Source organism: Urocampus carinirostris, chromosome 2 (genome assembly GCF_059441175.1).
Source record: "Urocampus carinirostris isolate Australia breed hairy pipefish chromosome 2, RoL_Ucar_1.0, whole genome shotgun sequence".
NCBI lineage: Eukaryota > Metazoa > Chordata > Actinopteri > Syngnathiformes > Syngnathidae > Urocampus > Urocampus carinirostris.
The window spans coordinates 38,192,945-38,214,007 of record NC_142350.1 but is presented as its reverse complement, the minus strand read 5'-3'; the positions used below and the strand labels follow the sequence as shown (position 1 = coordinate 38,214,007).

At 35.2% G+C, this 21,063-nt stretch overlaps 1 protein-coding gene across 2 annotated transcripts; it reads left to right on the top strand.

Annotated features, from left to right (window-relative positions):
* The first annotated feature begins 285 nt into the window (after positions 1-285).
* Positions 286-19,825, top strand: fbxl4 (F-box and leucine-rich repeat protein 4). 2 transcript variants are annotated; one of them, XM_088326444.1, is made up of 9 exons: positions 286-606; positions 2,211-2,847; positions 5,006-5,327; positions 7,940-8,184; positions 9,454-9,667; positions 12,199-12,270; positions 14,329-14,453; positions 14,567-14,754; positions 17,533-19,825. In XM_088326444.1, exons 2-9 carry the CDS (start codon positions 2,351-2,353, stop codon positions 17,694-17,696), a joined length of 1,827 nt encoding a protein of 608 aa, XP_088182570.1. In that variant the 5' UTR covers positions 286-606; positions 2,211-2,350; the 3' UTR covers positions 17,697-19,825. The 2 variants fall into 2 exon arrangements, with proteins under 2 accessions (XP_088182570.1, XP_088182571.1); XM_088326445.1 differs by lacking the exon at positions 286-606 and adding an exon at positions 1,863-1,981.
* The last annotated feature ends 1,238 nt before the right edge of the window (positions 19,826-21,063 follow it).

Here is a 21,063-nt window from a genome sequence, read left to right as displayed (position 1 = left end):
TTCCAAATATATGATATCTATCTACTGTATTCACCTTTTCAAATTTGCATGGTTTTCACTTTATATACACAGCAATTAACTAAGAAAGTTTTTGTTTCTGTAATAATGCATTATAATTGTTTTTTTTTTCAACCAAATAGCACAACAATACGATGAATTATTTATGCCATGTTCCTCAGTAAGACAAAACAGAATCAAACCTCTGTGTAAAAACTACCAGTCCCAGAATGCCTTTCTTTATCCAACCGGATGTTGATGTTTTGCTATGTCAAACGAGCGGCTGTCATGTAGCTGGCAGCGTGTGAAGAGTGGATCTCATTTTACTTGTAATTTTTATGAAAAAGTAAATCTAATTCCCTCTGTATGAATACATATTACACTATTTTGGAATAGCGACCCGTTTGCAGTGCATTGGTTTTGCAACTGTATATTTTTATAGTTGTCCATTTTGTTATACAACTTATTATATCAGTACGTTTGTGCAAATATGTAATGTATATAGAGTAACATTACATACTTAACTTTTCAACTTTACATCGTATTGTGTTCATTATAACGAGGGATCGCTGTGTATGCATTGCCCTACGTTATGGAAGGCATCACAAGGTAATGTCCGGAATGCTGTTCTGTTTATTTTTTTAAGAATTTAAATCTTATGTAGTATTCTTATTCTTTCTCTACGTGTTCGAACTTTAATTTACATTCAATAGCATTTCTCGCAAGTCTGTTCCGTTGTTTCTCGTAGTTGACAAAGGCTTGTGTTTTGAAAGGTGCGCTAACAAAACTGTAGGCTAGCTAGCTAATAACACTAACTAACATCAGCTGTTTAACACTACTTTGCATTTGAAAGCAAATAGTACGCGTCGAAATTCTTTTTGATTCACGGAACATTTAGGGAACTTTTATCTGATCACTATCGATTTAGAACATATCAATATAATTTCCATAGATATCCCCAGTGACTCATCTGCATGTCAAAACCAAGCTAATACTTAAACTTACTAATAACCAGAATACCATGGAAGGTACAATACGTATTTTGTTGCAGTCGCTTTTAATTATATTTGCCTGCCTTTAATGATATAACCTTGTGTTACTAAAGTCAAAACTTTATTAAAACCAGTTTAAAGGGACAATGTGTGACATTTTATCACTAAATATTGTTGTATTGCATACCTGTCAGCTTTCTTTCCTGTATTTTTAAAGGGATGAAAAAAAAATACTGCATCTTATAATAAGCAACATTAAATTTACTGCATGTGGGGAAAGACCTAAGACATATGCTGAAATAATTGTTTGTGTTTGCTTGTTAAATAAGAAACCCTTGTTTACAAAATATTCGATCTGCATCCTCAGTGAAACTGTTTAAATCTAGGCCTAAAACACACTTCTATTCTATAGCTTATAAATGACCTATATTTTAATATCTGTGTATTATTTGTTATTGCAACATCTGTTGCAGCCTGGTCATCCAGAAAGGGGGATTATCTCATGTGCGGTCCCTTCTCCAGGTTTCTTCACTTTCCTCATGTTGAGATTTTTGAGTTTTTCCTTGCCCTCATGTGGGTTTTGGATCAGACATGATTTAATGATAGTCTGTAGTTTGCAATAATCTGTTGTCCGTGCAGCCCTTTGAGACTCCTTTCGATTAAGGGCTATACAAAAAAACATGACTTGACTTGACATATTATCTTTCTTTTAGGTGCCGCATTGTGATTTTAAGGTGTATAACTGCATAATAAAGGGAATTGCAGTCATAGAAAAAGGTAGCAATTGGCTGAGGTTGACACGTATCATAGTGTTAAGTGCAACGGATAACGAGCATTTCAAAACACAAGGAATAATACAAAATTACGGAGACCCAAAGTGACTTAACTGCAGCAATTTTCTTGTAATTCTTTTGACCAACCTTTTACAAGGTTTGGGGTTTTTGGTGGTACACGTAGCAGCAAGATGACGGACGAAGACGTCAGCTCCCTAGGTGAACCTCATGTTATGTAGAATAAGATTTATTTTCACGAGTATTTAAAAAAATGCACATTTATATGATTCAAATCAATATTCTTGATGAAAAAGCTTAATTTACTACAATGTCCCTTCGGGTTAAAAAGCTAAAACTAAATAATTATTTGCGTGGATTACATTGATGCAAGTAAGCAATATTCTGTGTCGGCACTTTCCACTCATGAATGTTTGTGTGTAACCTACAGGTCATGCATGTGACCGGGCCTCTAACCTGCACTTTTCACAAATCATCATACTAGAGCAAAATTGCTTCTAGCTGGGCCAGGCTTTTCCTTCACCCGGTCTTCATTTCCCTCCTACTTCCTCCAACAGCCAACAGTTCCCTATGTTAACTTTGTTGAGCATGTTTTACTATATCTGTCTGCGGCGGCGCTCCAGAAGTGGGACTCGAGGTGAAGCCCTGACCAGTCGGCGAGCAGTAGAATCGGGCCAACGGGCCAGCTTGCCCGTCAGCGACGAGGTGGAGCAATACACCAAAGAGGTTTTGGACTTTAGCTCTCATTATGGCAGTGAGAATAGTATGTCCTACACTATGTGGAACCTGGCTGGTGTACCCAATGTTTACCCTAGCTCTGGAGACTTTACACAGACTGCCGTTTTCAGAACTTATGGAACATGGTGGGAACAATGTGCCAGTGCCCCGCCACGTTTCCGGCGCACCCCTAAAGGATACTTTAGCCAGGATTATATTGAACTGGGTTTTGAAGAGCCCGTTTACCCAACAGCTGTGGAAGTGCTGGAGACCTATTACCCTGGGGCCATTGTCAAGATTCTGGCCTGCTCACATAACCCCTTTTCTCAAAATCCCCCTACAGATGTCAGGTGAGGCAATCATTTGGGTATACAAATGTTTGGATAACACTGTACTGTATATTCCGGACTACAGGGCCACCCAAAAAAACCCAAATTCAAACAGGAGCCTTAGAATCGGCTGCACCTTATGTACAGATTAATTGGAAATTCATATAAATGTATTGTAATATTTGTGCAATTATTGATCATACTACATTTATTCCTGACCACTATTGCATAACATAACCACATGGATCAAAACTGGATAGCGATAAAAGTGCTGAATCCTTAGCATCGTCTCACGAGAGACATTGACAAAGTACGAAAAGGCAATTGGTCTTACCTTATTGTCACAATATTTTTAGTCACAGTACCAGATAATTGCTAGAGAAATGAGAAAACAAAAGTTTTAAAAATCGGTGTGAATTGGTGTGTCATGTTTTCTTAGCCCAAACAAAGCATTGTGACGAACATTGTTAAAATACGTATGGCAATGCGAGCCATGATTGTCATTTCCTTATCTGTGAGCAACGATGATGTTATTTTCATTGGACATCAGGTGCCAAAATGACCGCCTCCTGGGATGGATAAATAAGGGGGAATTTGCTTTTAACTGAAATTCATATTCCATAAATATAGTATGAATCAAAATCATGCATTGTGATTAGTAGGCAAGCATAGATACATTATTGCAAAACACATTTGAGAAATGCCATGTTCTATTAGGTCTTTTAAACTAAGAAATAATAACATTTAACTTTGATTTTTTTTAATTCATTGACACAAAAAGACAAACAAATTATCAATCGTCCATTTGTTTATTTATTAAAATAGAAACAGAACTCATACGAAATGGAAGTTTTATACAATAACTCAAATCATGTTTTTCCTTTTTCTGTCATTTTTTTCCATTCTAAGCAAAATATAGTCATGCAACTGTTATTAAACTTAATATATCTTACCTATGTCAAGTTTCGTTAAAAAGATATATACGTTTTTTTGTTAACATCAACATCAACAAAGGCTACTGCTGTGTTCCAAAAATAACTTTTTTTATGAGCAACTCCCACCTCCCTTCAGAAATATCCTACAAACATACCAAGAAGATGCTTATTTTCACGCAAAAAATGCCCTAAAATACGCCTTTTGAGATGATCAGCGGAATGGGAGAAACCCTAACAACAGTTAGAAAGGCATCAAAAGCACCTGTTTTCAGGGTTTCGAGTTCATATTACTACTGTGAATCCTACAGGATTCCCAAAGAATGCCTTTGCTAAGTGTACAAAGCTGGTATACACTGGCTGGCTCAAACTCCCATGCCAACACCAGGATATAGCTGAGGTTGTAGAGCTTGTCCATTATTTTGTTGTCAGCTCTTTAACCACACTGAATCTGAGTATTTCACTTCCTAAATGGATTCTCTTTTTTTCAGTAAACTTTGAAAGCCAAAATAATAATTTCTGGTGTTTACCAGAAGATCCTAAAGGAAAACGTTCAGTTCACGCTCTCAAACTCAGGCACTCTTGGATCATACAGCAGGACGAGGATCAGAAACACAGCATCAAATCCAGTTCTGAATGTCTAAAAAAAATTAAGGTTCTGGAATGGCCATGTAAATGTTTAGATTTAGATCCAGTTAAGAGGCTGTAGCTTAAACGGGCATTTCATACTAGAAAACCCTTTAATATGGCTTATTTGAAACAAGTTTGCAAAGAATAATTGGCTAAAATGTATCCACAGTGTTGTGAAAGACTCATTAGCATAAACATTTGATTTCTGTTGTGGCCGCTGCCAAAAGTGCCCCAACTCGCTATTAGGTTCAGGCGGCAATTACTTTTCATTTCAAAACTGCATTTTGGATTTATTTGGGTTATCTTTGTGTTATATTAAAATTAGTTTGATGATCTGAAACCTTTTGTGAGGGAAAAATATGCTAAAAACACACAATTCTGGAAGAGGGGCATATACCTTTTCACGGCGCTGTGTCTAATGTGTTCCACCCTGAACAGCTCTGCTCAAAATAAGATGAAAGCAGATTGGCACCGTCGAAAATAAAGCATAAATGCACTTTGAACTGAGATGGGCATTATTAACACATGCTTAGTAGAGAAAATATTTCCCTTTCAAATTTTTTAAGGACATCAAGATGATGCACCCCACCTTTAAACATGTATTTTGTCTAATGCAGGTGGGAAGTGTTGTGGGCTGGGGAGCCTACGAAGGTGCTGGCACCTCAGGCTCGTCAGTTTTCTCCGACCATCAAGCACATTAATTTCCCCACGAACCTCCTCCGACTGGAAGCCAACAGCTCTCTTCTGGATTACTACACCGAGCTGGATGCCGTCATTCTCCGCGGTGTGACAGAGAGGCCCATGCTTGCACTCTACAAAATGCTCACCATTGACATCATTGACCTGAATGATGGCGAGGAGGACCTTCCTGATCTTGAAGGTCCTATCAGACAGGACAGCAGAACGGGCAATGGCTTTTTCGACAAACTACCCTATGAGGTGAATCAAGATCTATTATAAAATATCAAATCTCGACTATGCTTTCATTAGAGATCTCATTGAGTGTGATGAGTATTAGCTGCTCTATCAACATTTGGGATTTGTTTATTATTTAAAAATAGCAGCAAAACTTGCTGATAACATGCCCCTGGAATTTAGTAAATATGGTGATGTTGTGACATTTCAACAACACTCAGTCACAATTGCTTCATTACTAGAGTTAAATACTTGTCTTTAACATCAACATAAACTGACTTGTTGTGATGTGTTTATGTGCTCTGTTAAAACAAAGATGTTTACTTATATTATTCCTCTACCTAGCTAAATGTTTTATACCGTGAGAATGAATTGTTGTTCTTGTTTGTAAAATAAAAACAGGTTTTTTTTGCAAACTGTAATCGTACCCCCAATCCATGCGCTGGTATCTACAAAATACTTTGAGATAAATTTATTGTAATCACTCTTTATAAGGTTGCCTTATAGACCTTTTTTCTTTTAAAGTATAGTATTTTCTTTGTGGCCTTAAAACATCCAACAAGAATAACACTATGCGCGCTTTTTCTGGCCTAAAAACACAAAATGGAGCCGAATGTTGTTGGCACTAAATATAAAAAAGCTTCAAACAAACTTTTAAATGTTTCAAAGTTTAACCAAAGGTCACTTTTTAGGGGTTGAATCCATGATCACACGTTTATTATCTTTCACCTTTTCAATGGACATGATAGGCAAATAACAAAAACAAAAAACACCAAAGACATTTTTTTACACTTAAAAGGGCCATTCGTCTGCCACTTAGGTATGTAAAATCCTCACAACAATTCAATTTTTTCCTCAAGGAGTTGCAATAATTTCAGATTCTATACTCTTTTTGTTAGCTCAGTCATAATTTACACTTTTCAATTCCTTTCTCATAGCAAAGGTGCTGGATATTTTGTGTGTGAGTCACACATTAGTCATAGCACAATTTATGCCCACTCGTATGAATTGTGCAATGTATCCATTGATGTTAATTTGTTTACACACCGGTGTATGTAAACTTATGAGACAAATTTGAATAGGCTTTTATCATCATTGATTCATAACAGTCTATTAAGCATTGTCTAAAATGAAATTAGACAAGGCCCTTTAGGATAAACACCTAATAAACACTAAAAGAAATAAGATGAAAAATTGCTGGCATAAATATTTACAAGGTAGTGCTTGATCATTGGACTAAGGTGTAACAATAGTGCAATGAAAAGTTGTGGAATAACATTTTGCAGAAAAAAAAAATCCAAATTAATTTGATAAAAAAATATGTAAGTACCCACTTTTCACTACTGGCAAGATACATAATTTTCACTCTTGCACAATTGTTTAGGCTGGTGATTGCACTGGGGAAGAAAAACAATGTTTTGAGTAAATGAAAGCTTTCAGGACTTTTTCAATTAGTAGCATTGTCCCGCCTAAATTCTTTAGTTGGTCGAACTTGTTTGTGGCATTATGGGAGAGCAAGTAAAGGTGTTGTTCACTTTCAACTGCCTTGTTTGAAATACTCTGCAGAAGGAAATTAACACATATTTTTGTGAAAACTGATCTTTTTTATCCTGTATGCATGACAATTTGGCCTCATTTGCGAGTAAATGAGTTACAGTTTTGTGCCCTGATGTTTCACAGTGAAAAGTGTTATGAAATTAAATTTGTATTTTTTAATATTACCTGTTTAAATAGTGGTCGGCAACCTTTTCTGTTCCACAGACCAGTTTGATGTCTGCCTATATTCTCGGGACCGGGCCCAATAACAACTTAAGTAATAATAACAATAATAATTATAATGATGATAATTGTAATAAGCGCAAATCCATTGTGTAGTCACTACACCATTAGGGATCGAGATGACATAGGAAAAGGCATTCGATTTTATCTCATCATCACACTATTTTTACATATGGTATTATGTTTTACAGCATTATTTTGCCTGAACTTCTTCCTATAATGCTCCATTATAATGTTGTTCATCATAGCACCGTCAGTTACAATGGTGTGGTGATGAGTGGCACTGTTCGTAGAAATAGTGTAATGATGAGATGAAATGTACCATCTTTTCCTTTGTCGTCTAAAATCCTAGTGGTGTACTGGTTGGAATTTGGTGCTTTCACCGCTGTGTTCCAGGTTTCCATTCCTGTTGCATCCAATTCTCTGCAAATGAAGTCAGCAATATATGTCAACTGATCAATCATTGCTCAATTACGATGATGTACTACTGTAAAACCTCAGTACAGCGCGCACCTAAACGTTGAAAGTTGTTTTTGTTTTTTTCGGTAAAGAAAATTGCTTTCATACACAGTACGGTATAAGCAAAGTTTTGTTTTCTCATTGTGCGGCCAGGTACAGGTCCGGAGCATTCACTTTATGACTTTATTCTTACATATGTCCCTAACATCTGATTTAGGACCGGGATCGGACACATCTGTCGTTTATTTGATTAAAAACAATCTGCACTTTTGGGTGAGGTTTTGTCCCCTCACGCCCTTGATCAGGCTTTTCCACTGTGTCTCCATCTTTGTATGATATATATATTTGTTTTTTCACCTTCTCTTATGTGTTCCTCTCCACTGATTCCTCCCCTTTAGCTCATCCAACTTATTCTCAGCCACCTGACCTTGCCAGACCTGTGCCGTCTGGCCCAGAGTTGTAAGATGCTGCACCAGCACTGCTGTGACCCGCTTCAGTACACCCAGCTGAGTTTGCAGCCCTACTGGGCCAGACTGAGTGACACCTCCCTGGGACACCTGCAGAGTCGCTGCACTCGCCTCCAGAGGCTCAACCTTTCTTGGACCGGCAACCGTGGCACGCTCACCCTCAATAGCTTCAGCAGGTCAGACTGTCAGCACAAGCTCTCGAAGATGGAAGTGGCCTTGAACTAGAAAAGCTGACAAAGAAGGCATACAAGTTAGACTTCTTTTTAAAGGGGATGGCACCATTAACATGTATGCTGATGTATGAGTTTGATTAAAACCAATTATCCTGTATTACCTTAGCCAGTGTTTCTCGACTGGTGGGTTAAAAGCCCATTTTCTGTTGGTCATGGGCTGTTGCCTGGTCAAAATAATTCTAAGAAGAGAAAAAAATAACTGAGGGTTAATTACACTCCTTAATAGATGGAGATAATGCATTGCAAATGCGTGTTGACACTCAACATTTCACACCACAGAAAAAGACTGGAAAAGTTTGTCTACGCATGTTGAACATAGCCAAACACAAGTACAGTGGAGAATATGAGATAGTTTATTATAATTAAGTCAAGCTACTCAAGTGAAATGTTTCGGTTTCATTAAAGATGCAGCCAATTTCGTGTTATAGGAACACTGTAAATTATCTGTTCACTAGATGTCCTTGTATGTTGCAGTGCAGGGGTCTCTTACCTTTTTTAAGCTGAGACCTACTTTTTGTTGGTAATTAACGCACAGGGCGCCCCGTTTAATATGCATTTCTAAAATAACAATATGTTGTTGCTACTGTATGTTTTTATCAGGTTAATCATTGGAATTAGGGATAAGAAGACTCAGTCAACCACAAAAAAAAAAATCAATTTTCCAGATAATCACAATGACGCAGCACTGGTGATTCAAAATTGACAAAAATGCACCCTTTTTCTTCTCATTTTTGCCAATCTTTTCACAAATGTTTTGTTTTTGGGTATCTGTAGCAGCAAGATGGCAACTATGGTGAGGCTGATGTTATGTAAGATAAATACAAATTTCTCAACCTTCGAGTAATGCATGTTCATATGTATTACATGTACTTTTGTTTATTGTTTAAATCAATATTGTTTTTTAATTAATGAAGTTTTTACCACTAGGAGTAGCTAAATGATACACACGGTCCCTTTTAAAGTTAATATTATACTGTTATTATTTTTTATTTGCCTTTTTTTAAAAACAATGACATACTCCACTATCTCTGTTATAAACTGCACAATCTTTCCATTCATTGAATTTGAGAAGTGGATTTTTTTCTCTTCTTGATTTGGGTTGCGGCTTGTAATTAGGGTGGGATGGTTGGTCCTTAAGTCAGACCAGTTGAGGACCACTGATCTAAGCCATCCATTTTGTTATAGCTATCCTTATTTGTATTTCTTCTGCAGTTTTATGAAGGTCTGTGGGCTCACTCTGGTGTGTCTGGAACTCTCTTGCTGCCATTTCCTGAATGAAGCCTGTTTGGAGGTCTTAGCACAGACTTGCCCAGGGCTGCAAGAGCTCAATCTAGCCTCCTGTGACCGCCTTCATCCGCAGGCCTTTACGCACATATCCAAACTTTCACGCCTTCGCAGACTGGTGCTTTATCGTACCAAGATCGAGGTAAGGAGAGTTGGTACAACTCAAAGCTCTCATTCTCGTGTATTGTGCATTGCAGGACATTTGATCTTCACAGTAAGACTTTTTAATGCAGTACATTGTTTGGCTTTTTTCTAGAACATAATTGTTACCGGGGGTCAAATAAAAACATACAAATGAAAAACTGGGCTTTAGGACCAAATTAAATGTGGACTAGAAGACTTGAGAATATTCACTTCAACAAAAACTTCTTTCAGCCGTAATGTGAAGATGTGGTGTAAGTTTTGTGGGTGTGGCATCACCAAATTAGTACACATTTTTGGGTAAACGTTTTAACACATTGTCACTGCAGAATATGTATGTGTCATGTCTCATAGGAAAGGGGAATTACAGGGGAATGTTTGCATTTATAACAGAACATATCAGTCGGGGGGGGTCATCTGCTTTAAAAAAATAATGAAAAAATATATACAGATATTTATATAGAATTAGATTTGTCGTCATTGTCCTTGACTACAGCGTAGTATTCATTGTTCACAAAATGAGATTGACACTCCAGCATGAACATTTAATAAAGTACTTAAAAGAAAAAGTAGTTAATAAAGAGAATATTGGGATGGATAAGAATATAACAAAAAACAGAGAAGTAGCCTACATGAAATTTGTAAAACATTAAAACAAAAACGATCTGCCTCCAGACATCTTTTAGGCATTCGATCTTAGGCATAAATCTGGTCATTTTTCTATCATTCATTCATTTAATTTAGTCCTAAAATAGACATCTGTAATTGGGTTGTGTTTAACCTAATAGTCAACAATACAAGCTGTGAGTGAATCAAAACACACCAAAAAAAAAAAAAACTATAAAAACAAATATGTCTGGATGTCATTCTGGAAGGGTGATTACCTCATGTGTGCTCCTTTCTCAAGATCAGGGGATGGTGTAATAATAGTCTGTAGTTTGCATTAGTCTGTGGTCTGTGCAGCCCTTTGAGACTCCTTGTGATTAAGGGCGTCACAAATAAACATCACTTGACTTGACTTGAATGATACTTCTGCCAGAGTTTAGCTGGAGCCACAGATTGTGGTAGGTGTTTTTAACTCTTGGATGTGAAATTATCATCTTTATACACAATGACATTATTATGAAACCCAAATATATTTGATCAAGATATTACTCATTAGACCCATTGCATATTCAGTAGGTGTTGTGGTGGCTGGCAAGCTAATATAACTTTCTTAATAAGGATTCGATTAATTAATATTGCTGAACTTTACAGTCACCTGAACACAGTTTATTAGTATTGTAATTTAACTGAGGTCAGTTTTTTTGAAGGCATATTTGTATGTTTATATATATTATATATATTTATATACCAGCTCAGTAGCCTAGATGGTAGTGTGCCCGCTTTGAGACTGGGAGGTCGCTGGTTCGCGCCTCGACCGAGACATACCTAATTGGTATAATGGCGGCGCCCTCTGGCTGCGGCTGCATCGACTCGCTACAACGGGTCAGATGTATCGACATTTCGTTCTGTGTACATTGTTACAAAGAATGACAATACAAAGGAAATTATTTATTTATTATTATTAATTATATTTGTAACAAAACGAAAACAATCTTAATATCTACTTGTTTCTGCCTGTGCGATATTTAAAACGCATTGACCACAGCATCACACACACTTAAAATAAATAATCTTTTTGCGCATAGAAATAAGCTTCATTTTAGGACTTGCAAAACTTATAAATAAACAAATAATATTCCAAAAAGAGAATTCTAATCTCACCAACTCTGCCTTTGCCTAGCATGTTGTTATTTAGAACAAGATCCAAAAGGGTTTTGGTCTTGATATAAGTATAACAGTATACTTAAGAATTTCTTTGTGTTGCCTTAGTAAGGCTAAATGGTTTCGGATAATGGATTGGTTTGTGAATACACACTTACAACTAGACATCTCTTCTTGTGTATACTTTTAGAATTTGTTAGTTTTTTTTGAAAGTGAGTGGCTGTATTTATTTAAAAATAAGAATACTCCAGATTTTTGGTGTTTCAGGTTATTTGTGATTTTAAATTGTTGGGGTGGATGGAGCCACATATGCAGTATCCTTCTACTTATTTACAACAGGGCAGACGGAATGAGCTGTGCATTTGTTGTCAGGCCGTCATGATGTTGTCACTCAAGACATAAATGTCTGGCATGCTGAAGAGAAGATGCCAGAGGCAGTGTTGCACAATACACTAAAACTGCTTCCTTTGGTGATAAATATGCCAGTTGTAAAAGGAAACCTTTCTTCTCAAATAGCTGGTGCTCCATTAACTGACATTGCTCAACCTTGTCATCACCCTTATCCGACTGCAGCTTCCTCTACTGCACTTATTTATATGTTTGTTTGTTATTTGTGAAGGCTGAATGAGTTTCAAGCTAGTCAGAATTGTTTTGTATTTGTTTGAAATGTTGTCTGTAGGGGGATCTCCAAATAGAAGCATGTTTGGGGTGTGCACAGTTTATACAATACTTTTACTTCCCCTCCTGTATTTCTCCTTTTTGCAGCAAACAGCTATTCTTAACATCCTGACTTTCTGCATCGAGTTGAAACATCTGAACCTTGGAAGCTGCGTCAGGGTGAGATTACATACAATGTTAACACTAACATGGATTAGAATACGTCTTTATTAGTTTGATTAAGGCATATTTTGGAATATTATCACAGTAAGTCCCTTGACATTCTTTCCTTGACATGCATTTTGAACAAAAAGCAAAACCAAAATATATATATATATTCCTCTCAGTTGTGAGATATGTATTAAGACTTTTCAACAGCAACAGAAAATATGAAAAGATTAAAAAAAAAAAAAGTATATTATCTTTGAATGGGGGCGACCCAGGACACGCTGGAGAGACTATGTCTCTTGGCTGGCTTGGGATTTTGTTGCCATTCCCATGCATTGTTCTGTATGGTGTAGTATATTTAGGGGCGGATTAAATATTTTGAAATAACCAGAAACATTTTTAACCTTTTGTCTAATTAACTGGACATATTTGTAATTAGTCTTTAGTAAATGTAATGTAATAACTCTTCTATTTGTGAGCCCATAGTAGCTGTGTAAAAATGTGTGGATTCCAAGACATGGTCATACATTAAAGTGCCAAATTTCCCCACAGTTCTTTTAATGATGCTTCTGTCTATTTGGCAGCTTCACCTAACTGTTTTCTTTTCTCTTCACTTTGTCCCTTTCAAAAAGACGCCCAGTTCTTGTTGTTATCAATGCTTTGCCATTTAGTTGGTGTGCTTTATGTGAAACTTATGAATTTGATCCACTTTCTCTCTTTTGTTTTGTTTTTTAATAAGAGGTAGTGTGTATTATTTAGCGCCTGCAAGTGGTAAAAAACATCATTCTTTAAAATAAAAGGCGATACTAATTTAAATAATAAGCAAAAATACATGAACTATTATATGACCATGAATTTTTAAAATACTCATAGGTCAATATATATTAGCATTAGCCGCACCCAAAGGAAGCGAACATAAATGTCTGCCTATAAACCTAAAAAAAAGAAATTAAAAAGGTGTGTTTTGATCACTTTGAGTCTCCGTCATTTGTATTCTTCCTTCTGCTATTTAGCACTTGTTTTCGGTTGCACTAGAACAGAGGTCTCCAATGTGGTGCCCGAGGGCACCAGGTGGCCACCTAAGGACAGTCGAGATGCCCCCAGGCCTGTTCTGGAAATAGCTCACTATAAAGTTCTGTCGAGATTCATGGAAATTCATCTAAAAAAGACCGTTAATTTGGTGTTCTGTTCTGGAAATAGCTTACTGGTACTGGTTCATTGTGATTTTCAAGTACTGGTAAAATAGTTGTTTTAGTGGTTGACTGAGTTTATGCAATTCTCTTCCAATAATCAACCTGGTAACAACATAATAATAACATGATATTTTGTTATTTTAGAACAGCTTTTCAAAATGGGTGCAATTTGCACTAATTAGTAACAAAATTAGCTCTCACTTTGAAAGATGTTGGAAACCCCCTGCGCTAGACCATACAGTGACATCTAGTGGTCAAATAATACACACTATCCCTTTAATCATTAGCTGAGAGTTTATTGTTAACTTATTAAAAGTATTATTTTTGTGGCATTTGTTTGGATTCATACTCATAACTCATTCATGTGTGTTGCACTCAAGAACAACATTCAAATAGCTGGCTACATTTATTTCAACCACATACAATATGTGTTTCATTTATCAAGATATTTCAATTAAAACAACCCTCTGAGCTAGCTCTATTTCATTTTGAGTTTTTCAATCATGTTATCAAATTTAATGCTTAAAAACAGGTACATAATTTATTATTTTTCTTTAATTTTGAGTGTTTAAAAATCAAATTGATGAAAATCTATGTAAAACAAATATAAAATGAAATACAACATGTTTATGTAGATATCTTCATGTATTTTTATTCACAGTTGCAAATGATAAGATTTGAATAGGTCTACAATATCTTTTTTCCTCATATATTGCCTCTTTTCCGGATCTGAGACTATCAACAGTTACAAAAAATTAAATCAATCCACTTTTTCCTCCTGGCTTGACCCCTCTGCCATATTCTTAAACCAAATGCGGCCTGCAACTGAAAAAGTGTGCCCGCCTCTGCTACTTTGACTATAATTGATTGTGTCCAGATTGAAGACTTTGATGTTGTGGCCAGTATGCTGGCTACTCGCTGCCGCTCCTTATGTTCACTGGACCTTTGGCGTTGCAAAAACTTGACAGATCGGGGCCTTAATGAGCTTGTGTCTGGCTGCAGGTAAGTCAAACTCAGCTCTGACTGCCAGCAACATTTCAAAACTGGACCTCACTTTCTATTGGAGTACAATATTTGGAGTCTAATGAATTATTGTTTGATCTGTGGCTGCTCAGATTGTTAGAGGAACTGGACTTGGGCTGGTGTTCCACGTTGCAGAGCAGCACTGGATGTTTCCAGGTCCTGGCACGCAGGTTGCCACGATTACGCAAGCTTTTCCTCACTGCCAATCGCACAGTCAGAGACTCAGACATCGAGGAGTTGGCTTCCAGCTGTCCCTTGTTACAACATCTGGACATACTGGGTAAATTGTTGTTAAGAGGAATCAATGAAGATTGTCCATTTGCAGTAGTTTATCCATAGTGGTCTATGTGGATAAATTTACAAGGCCAGTGTGTAAATAATGGATAACCTTGTTAGTAAAAAAAATACTGCCAAAAATGTTTTTTTTTTTTTGTGGGCAGATTATTTTTTTTCAATGTAGGGATTGACAGGCAGGTCCCGATAAAGGTATCAATAAAATTGACATTGCCAGCCTTATTTGTGATACAGTAATTTAAAAAAAAAAATTGCGGGTGTTGTGTTCCAAAATGAACCCACAATAGGTAAAATCCACAAAGTAGAAACTACTAATTTATAATTATCATGCAATTAAATACTCAGCTATTCATTAAAACCACAGACGCAAGATTTTTTTTCATAAAAGTACTGTAACTTAAAAACTTTTTTTAGAAATACCTTCTTTACTGTCATATAATCATTTTGATCGACAATGACAGCCCCACATGAAGCCGGAGGGTGTGAGGGTGTCCGTGAAGCGGTTGTCGGCAGAAAATGGACTTGCGCCGATCTTCCCAGTTGCTGCGCCTTTTCAGGGCCGCTTGTTGAAGCAACAGCCATGAGACTCTGACTGTTAAATTCAAACCAAGCATTGCAAGGGTGTTGACACAATGTGATTTCTGCCCAGTGATCTTAATGTCAAAGTGAAGAAATGTATTGAAGCGCAGGTAGATGGCGGGTATAACTGACTTTTGCCAATCAGAAGGCAGAGCACTATGCACGCTTAAAATCAATGACAATTCAACTCTAACCTGCCCTCTTGTTGTTGTTTGACGATCAGGAAACTACAGTATAAATAAGAATGTTGTGAACATTCTGTTGTTAAAAAATCAATGCAATTTTAGGCAAGTTGATCTGTCGAGATATATGGCGATTTCCCTGAAAGAGACCGTTATTTTTATTTACCTGTTTTTTCAACCAAAATGAACGCAAATATTGTTTTTACCATAATCCAAACTTTACCGCCTAGCGTTAGAAGGGAATGATTGAATTATCTTTCCTGTGCTTACAAAGTGCTATGCAATAAAACAACATCATCTTGTTACCTGTTTTCTAAATAATTTGCGTGACAAGCTTTCATTTGAGACGTATTTTTTGGTTTATTCATCATAAAGGCAAGGCTCACTAACCCTAGACATAGTTTATGCTTTGATTTGAAAATATTTTTACTTTATTTTGTGTCGGTTAATTTTTTTTCTGCTCAATGATTATTATTAGAGGATATAGTTACAAATATTTATGTTTCTCTGGCAAAATGTTTGTTGTTGTTGCCAATGAAACTGAAAAAATATATTTTTGCAAGAAACTGTGGGAAAAAAAATATATTTATATATTTATACACATATATATATACACATTGTTAATTCTATTGTCTTTTTTCAATTGCTGATGTAAGTGGTTTCAAAATGCTCGAAATAAAAGAAAACTCATACATGATGTCCCTTCTTTCTAAAGCATTAAGTTCGATAATATGCATTGAAAAACTTAAAATCAAGTTTTCTATTTTTCATTAGATTTTATAAATATCTTGATAAATAAAATCAATACATGATCAAAATAGCAAATAAAAAAAAACGTAGCCAGCTATTTGAATGTTGGGGACACTGGGGACAAGAGTGGCACACATTTTGTTTCGTAGTATCGCGTTAAAGGTTATTGAAGTTATTTTTATTACACTATTGTTACAATGCACTATTCATCATCTTAACTTTATTTTATTTTTTTATAGCTCATGTCATAAGTTTTTCTAAGCACTATGTTGCGCTTACTTTTTTTGCCCATTTCTCCTGATAGTCTTTTATCCTTTTTTCCTTCAAATTCTTTGTTACATGTTTTACCCTGCAGTTTATTTCGATGCATACAATGCTTAACTACGTTGATATCGATGAGAATAAAGATAATTCCAATTCTAATTCTAAAAGGAAATTAACATTGCCGTATCAAATACTCATTTATTTCTTATTGATAAGCAAAATTACTTGCCGTATTATAATATTTAAACTGATTGCTAAAGGTTCGGTGCGCTGTTTGAGATGTCTTTAAATAGTTGAAGGTAGAATATCCTCTCTATTAAGTATGTGTTAACAATGTCCAACTGAGTTCAAATAGCCCTTTTTTTTCTCGACCGCTCCTATTTGCTTTTACTTGATGTTCGTGCCGCGTAGTGGGGGAGTTGGGAGGTTAGGGTTGGGAAGTGACTTTATGCTTGTAACCGCAGTTTTTGTCAGTGTAGCATGAAAATGGTTAATGTAAGAAAATGCCTTTTTCAAGTACAGTACAAACACCAACCCAAAGCCCCCAAAAAGTTCAGTGCATCTAAGAGATGCACCTACTTGCATTACGCCATAATGAGCTTGACACAGGCTGCAACAATGTCACAAGCCAGAATAGAGGTGTCTGCAAGTAAGAAAGTTTCAATTTCCCTATTTGTTTACTTTACTCGAAATAGTATTATTTTGTCTCATCTCATGATATATTTTTATTACAAATGACAAATTATTTGCCATCTCATAATTCTTAGGTTTTGTATTTTCCCTGTTTTACTTGTAAACCAGGAGAAAACTGGGATAAATAAGGGAACAGATACCAAAATGGTGGTATCATGAAAACATTAGCAATCTGGTCTGTTTTATATTATACATAATTTTCCCCTAGATCATTCTGTTGGACCATATAATGTGAGAAGTAACCTACACTTATCATGACATTTCAATTTAAATCATTTTATGTTTTTACATGTCAGGTACACGCCTTGTGAGTGCCACCTCGTTGAAGAAGCTCCTCCAGTCATGCCCACAACTGCTGCTTCTGGATGTTTCCTTCTGCTCCCAGATCGACACTCGGATCGCTCAAGAGCTTTCCGGCCTCTTCCCCAACGTCGCTATCAAGCGGAGTTTCACGCACTGACCGCAACGCACTCTCATTTCTCAAACCAGAGGAGGCAAAGTGATGCCTGGCAGAAGATGGAGACACGCGTCAGTATCACAAAATCTTCTATTAGCGGTCAGTAAAAAGAATAAATCTTTAGATTGTAATAGAAGAGAAACAAACCGACACAGACTCTCAGGCAGAGGGCTATAAAATGTGAATCCTTCTGGGTCTTGGTGCATCTTCGGAATATGAAACGCCACTTATATGATGTAACAACAACACAGGGATGTACGCCTTTCTTCTTACAAAATAATATTGATGCCAACATCGCTTAAGGCAAAAGAAAGTATGACAAATAAATGTGAAATTCAATCTTTTTTACAAACTGCATGGAAAGCAGCAGCAGGTCTTCATCATGGTCACCCCCAGCTGGTTTTGTTTTGGTCTGTTTAGTGCAGGGTTGGGCAAACTATGACCAGGCCTTTTCATCCGGCCTGCCAAACATAAATGTTATAAATAATAATGAAAATAAGTATAAAAAAAAATCAGCAATATAAGGCGCACACACCCAAAATTGTCTTAGTGATAGATGTTTTTATATATAAGGCGAACTGGACTATAAGGCGCGTGTCATCTAAACTACACTAAGATCTAGAATTGCAAAATAGATAAATACATACATTTAAGGTGGAATTATTTATTTCATAGAACATAGCTAACATTATGACATCTAGTTTATCCACTTAAATTGATTTTATTAGCAAACATTTAATATGTTAACCACAAGAGGGCTCTCAAAGACCACTATATGTTTCTCAAAGGCAGAACAGTTAACCTAAGCATGTCATTTAACAACATTTCTAACAAGAGTATGTCAATTTGTACAAGAATTAATATAAACAAAGAGCTTCATTAAAGTAATTACTATACATTTTATACTTAAGGACAATTATTCTCCAAGGCAAAAACAAAAGAGGATTTGCAATAAACGTTTGAAAGCTGGCATCTGAGCTGCAGTTAAAGTTTTGCGTTTCAATTTTGTTTCCTCTTGGCAACAAACAATTAACATGTTAACCAGGAGAGGGCATTCAAGGACCACTCTTTATGTTTCTCAAAGGCAGAACAATTACGGTATGCAGTGCCATTTAATTGTGAATATTAATTTTCCTTTTTATCCCTTGTAATTTCTAGTATACAAAGTGCACAGGATTATAAGGCACAATTTCTGCCCAATGTGGTTTATTTTTTCGGTTCGCCTTATAGTACGGAAAACGCGATACTACAAAACAAAAAGTGTGCCACTCTTTTCCCCAGTGTCCCAAACACTCAAATATCTGGCTACGTTTTTCTGTACTTGCTATTTTTATCATGTATTGATTTTATTTACCAAGATATTTATAAAATCTAATGAAAACTAGAAAGTTATATTTTAAGTTTTTCAATGCATATTATCGAATTTAATGCTTTAGAAAGGGACATATCATGTATTAGTTTGCTTTTATTTTGAGCATTTTGAAACCACTTAGATTAGATGGTTTATTTATACATGCTAAAAAGAAATATCACATGCACTTATAAATATCTACATCCTTATTTATCATTAAATACATATTGTCTCTCCTATTTGAAAAAGACTTAACTAAATTTTTGTCATTTATACATTTTTGCCTGAGTGTAATGTGCAGAAAAATGCAGATAAACGCCGAAAAAATATATTTTTTCCCCTCATGTATTGTCGATGTATCAGATTCAGAACTGTTTCATAAGATACTAAAATATATATATATGACCTTTTTTTTCCCTTTTGCCGATTTTTTAATCCAATGCGGCCTGCCACTCAAAAAGTTTGCCCACCCCTGTTATAGTGCCTTTTCAGGTTGACCATTATACTTTTGTCACTGTTCACTGGCATCATTGACATACACTACTGTTCTTATGGCAACATCCAGCTACTTTTTTTAATTTATCAGGACTCCTACAAGATGATACTAGGGGATACAAATAGGGTTACTCATAAGAAAGGTTTTTGGGCTACACAAATTGCTTCTGGATGTTGTCCCAACTTTTAATGTGACATACAAAATCTATTACTGGGTCACAACAAAATATTAAAGCAAAAGCAGGCTGCCAATCAGTGAAAATATGTGTACCTCATATATAGTTATGTAAACTATATATATAGAACTACACATATATACATATATATATATATATATATATATATATATATATATATATATATATATATGTATATATGTATATATGTATGATTAAAAAATGTGTATACATATTATGTATATGTATATATATATATATATATATATATATATTTTTTTTTTTATTATTTTTTTTTTAATCATACAAAGATGCAGGATGGCTACTATGGAAGTAGTAATGTTATTTTTCAAAAAGATCACTTTTGTAAAAAGCTAGATTGAATAATGCAGCGTATTGTTTTTATTTATTTCATTTAATTTTTAAGCTCATTTTGAAAAGATTGTTTTCAATATTATGTGAAAAAATGTTCAATAAAACAATCAATGGCCGAAAGTTTGGAAACATGTTTTTCACCCTGTTTGGAAAAAAGAATTCTCATTAAAAGCTCCAACTTGAACGAAAATCAACAAACTCCTGCAACAAAAAAGGTAACATTTGTAAAAAAGAAAAAGAAAACTTCTTTATGTTTTTTATTCTATTTTTGCTCATATTACATACTACATTTTTGACCCCTGTAATTCTCATTTCTGGTAACTAGACTGTGGATATATGCGCATGTCTTTGTTGTGGGTGTTAATAAAAGAAAATCATTGTGATGATAGCAAATATATATATTTGAAATTTTATTAATTTTAAACAATATAAAAATATAGTAAAATAATAACTAACGCTAGCCAAATGTCCTACATATATATATATATATATATATATTTTTTTTTTTTTCATTATTTTTAGTATCTTCTTTATTTGGAACTCACAAATTTTACAAGAAATACAAATCAAATTCATAATGGAAAATAAAACTGCAAATGGGGCAAGATCTATTTGTATTATTGATGGACTTCTATCAAGTTAATATTGTGTAGGATTATGGTATAAAATCCCATATCAAGAGGTTTGAACATAATACCAAAATATTCAATGTCTTTATCAGTACGTTCGAAAAACTAAGGAGTCCTATAATCCAGTATGCTTATTATAACAGGAATACAAAAATACAATGAAAAGTTTCTACATACAGCAACCATCTTTTATAATTTATTAACTATAACTAAGATCAATATTGTTTTTTATTTTGATGAATTATTTTTTTTACCACTTGGATTCTAAGTATTCTACAACATTCATTTGGACAGGTAACTTAAAATTAGTTTTACCTGGTTATATCAGTATCAGAAATTATTTT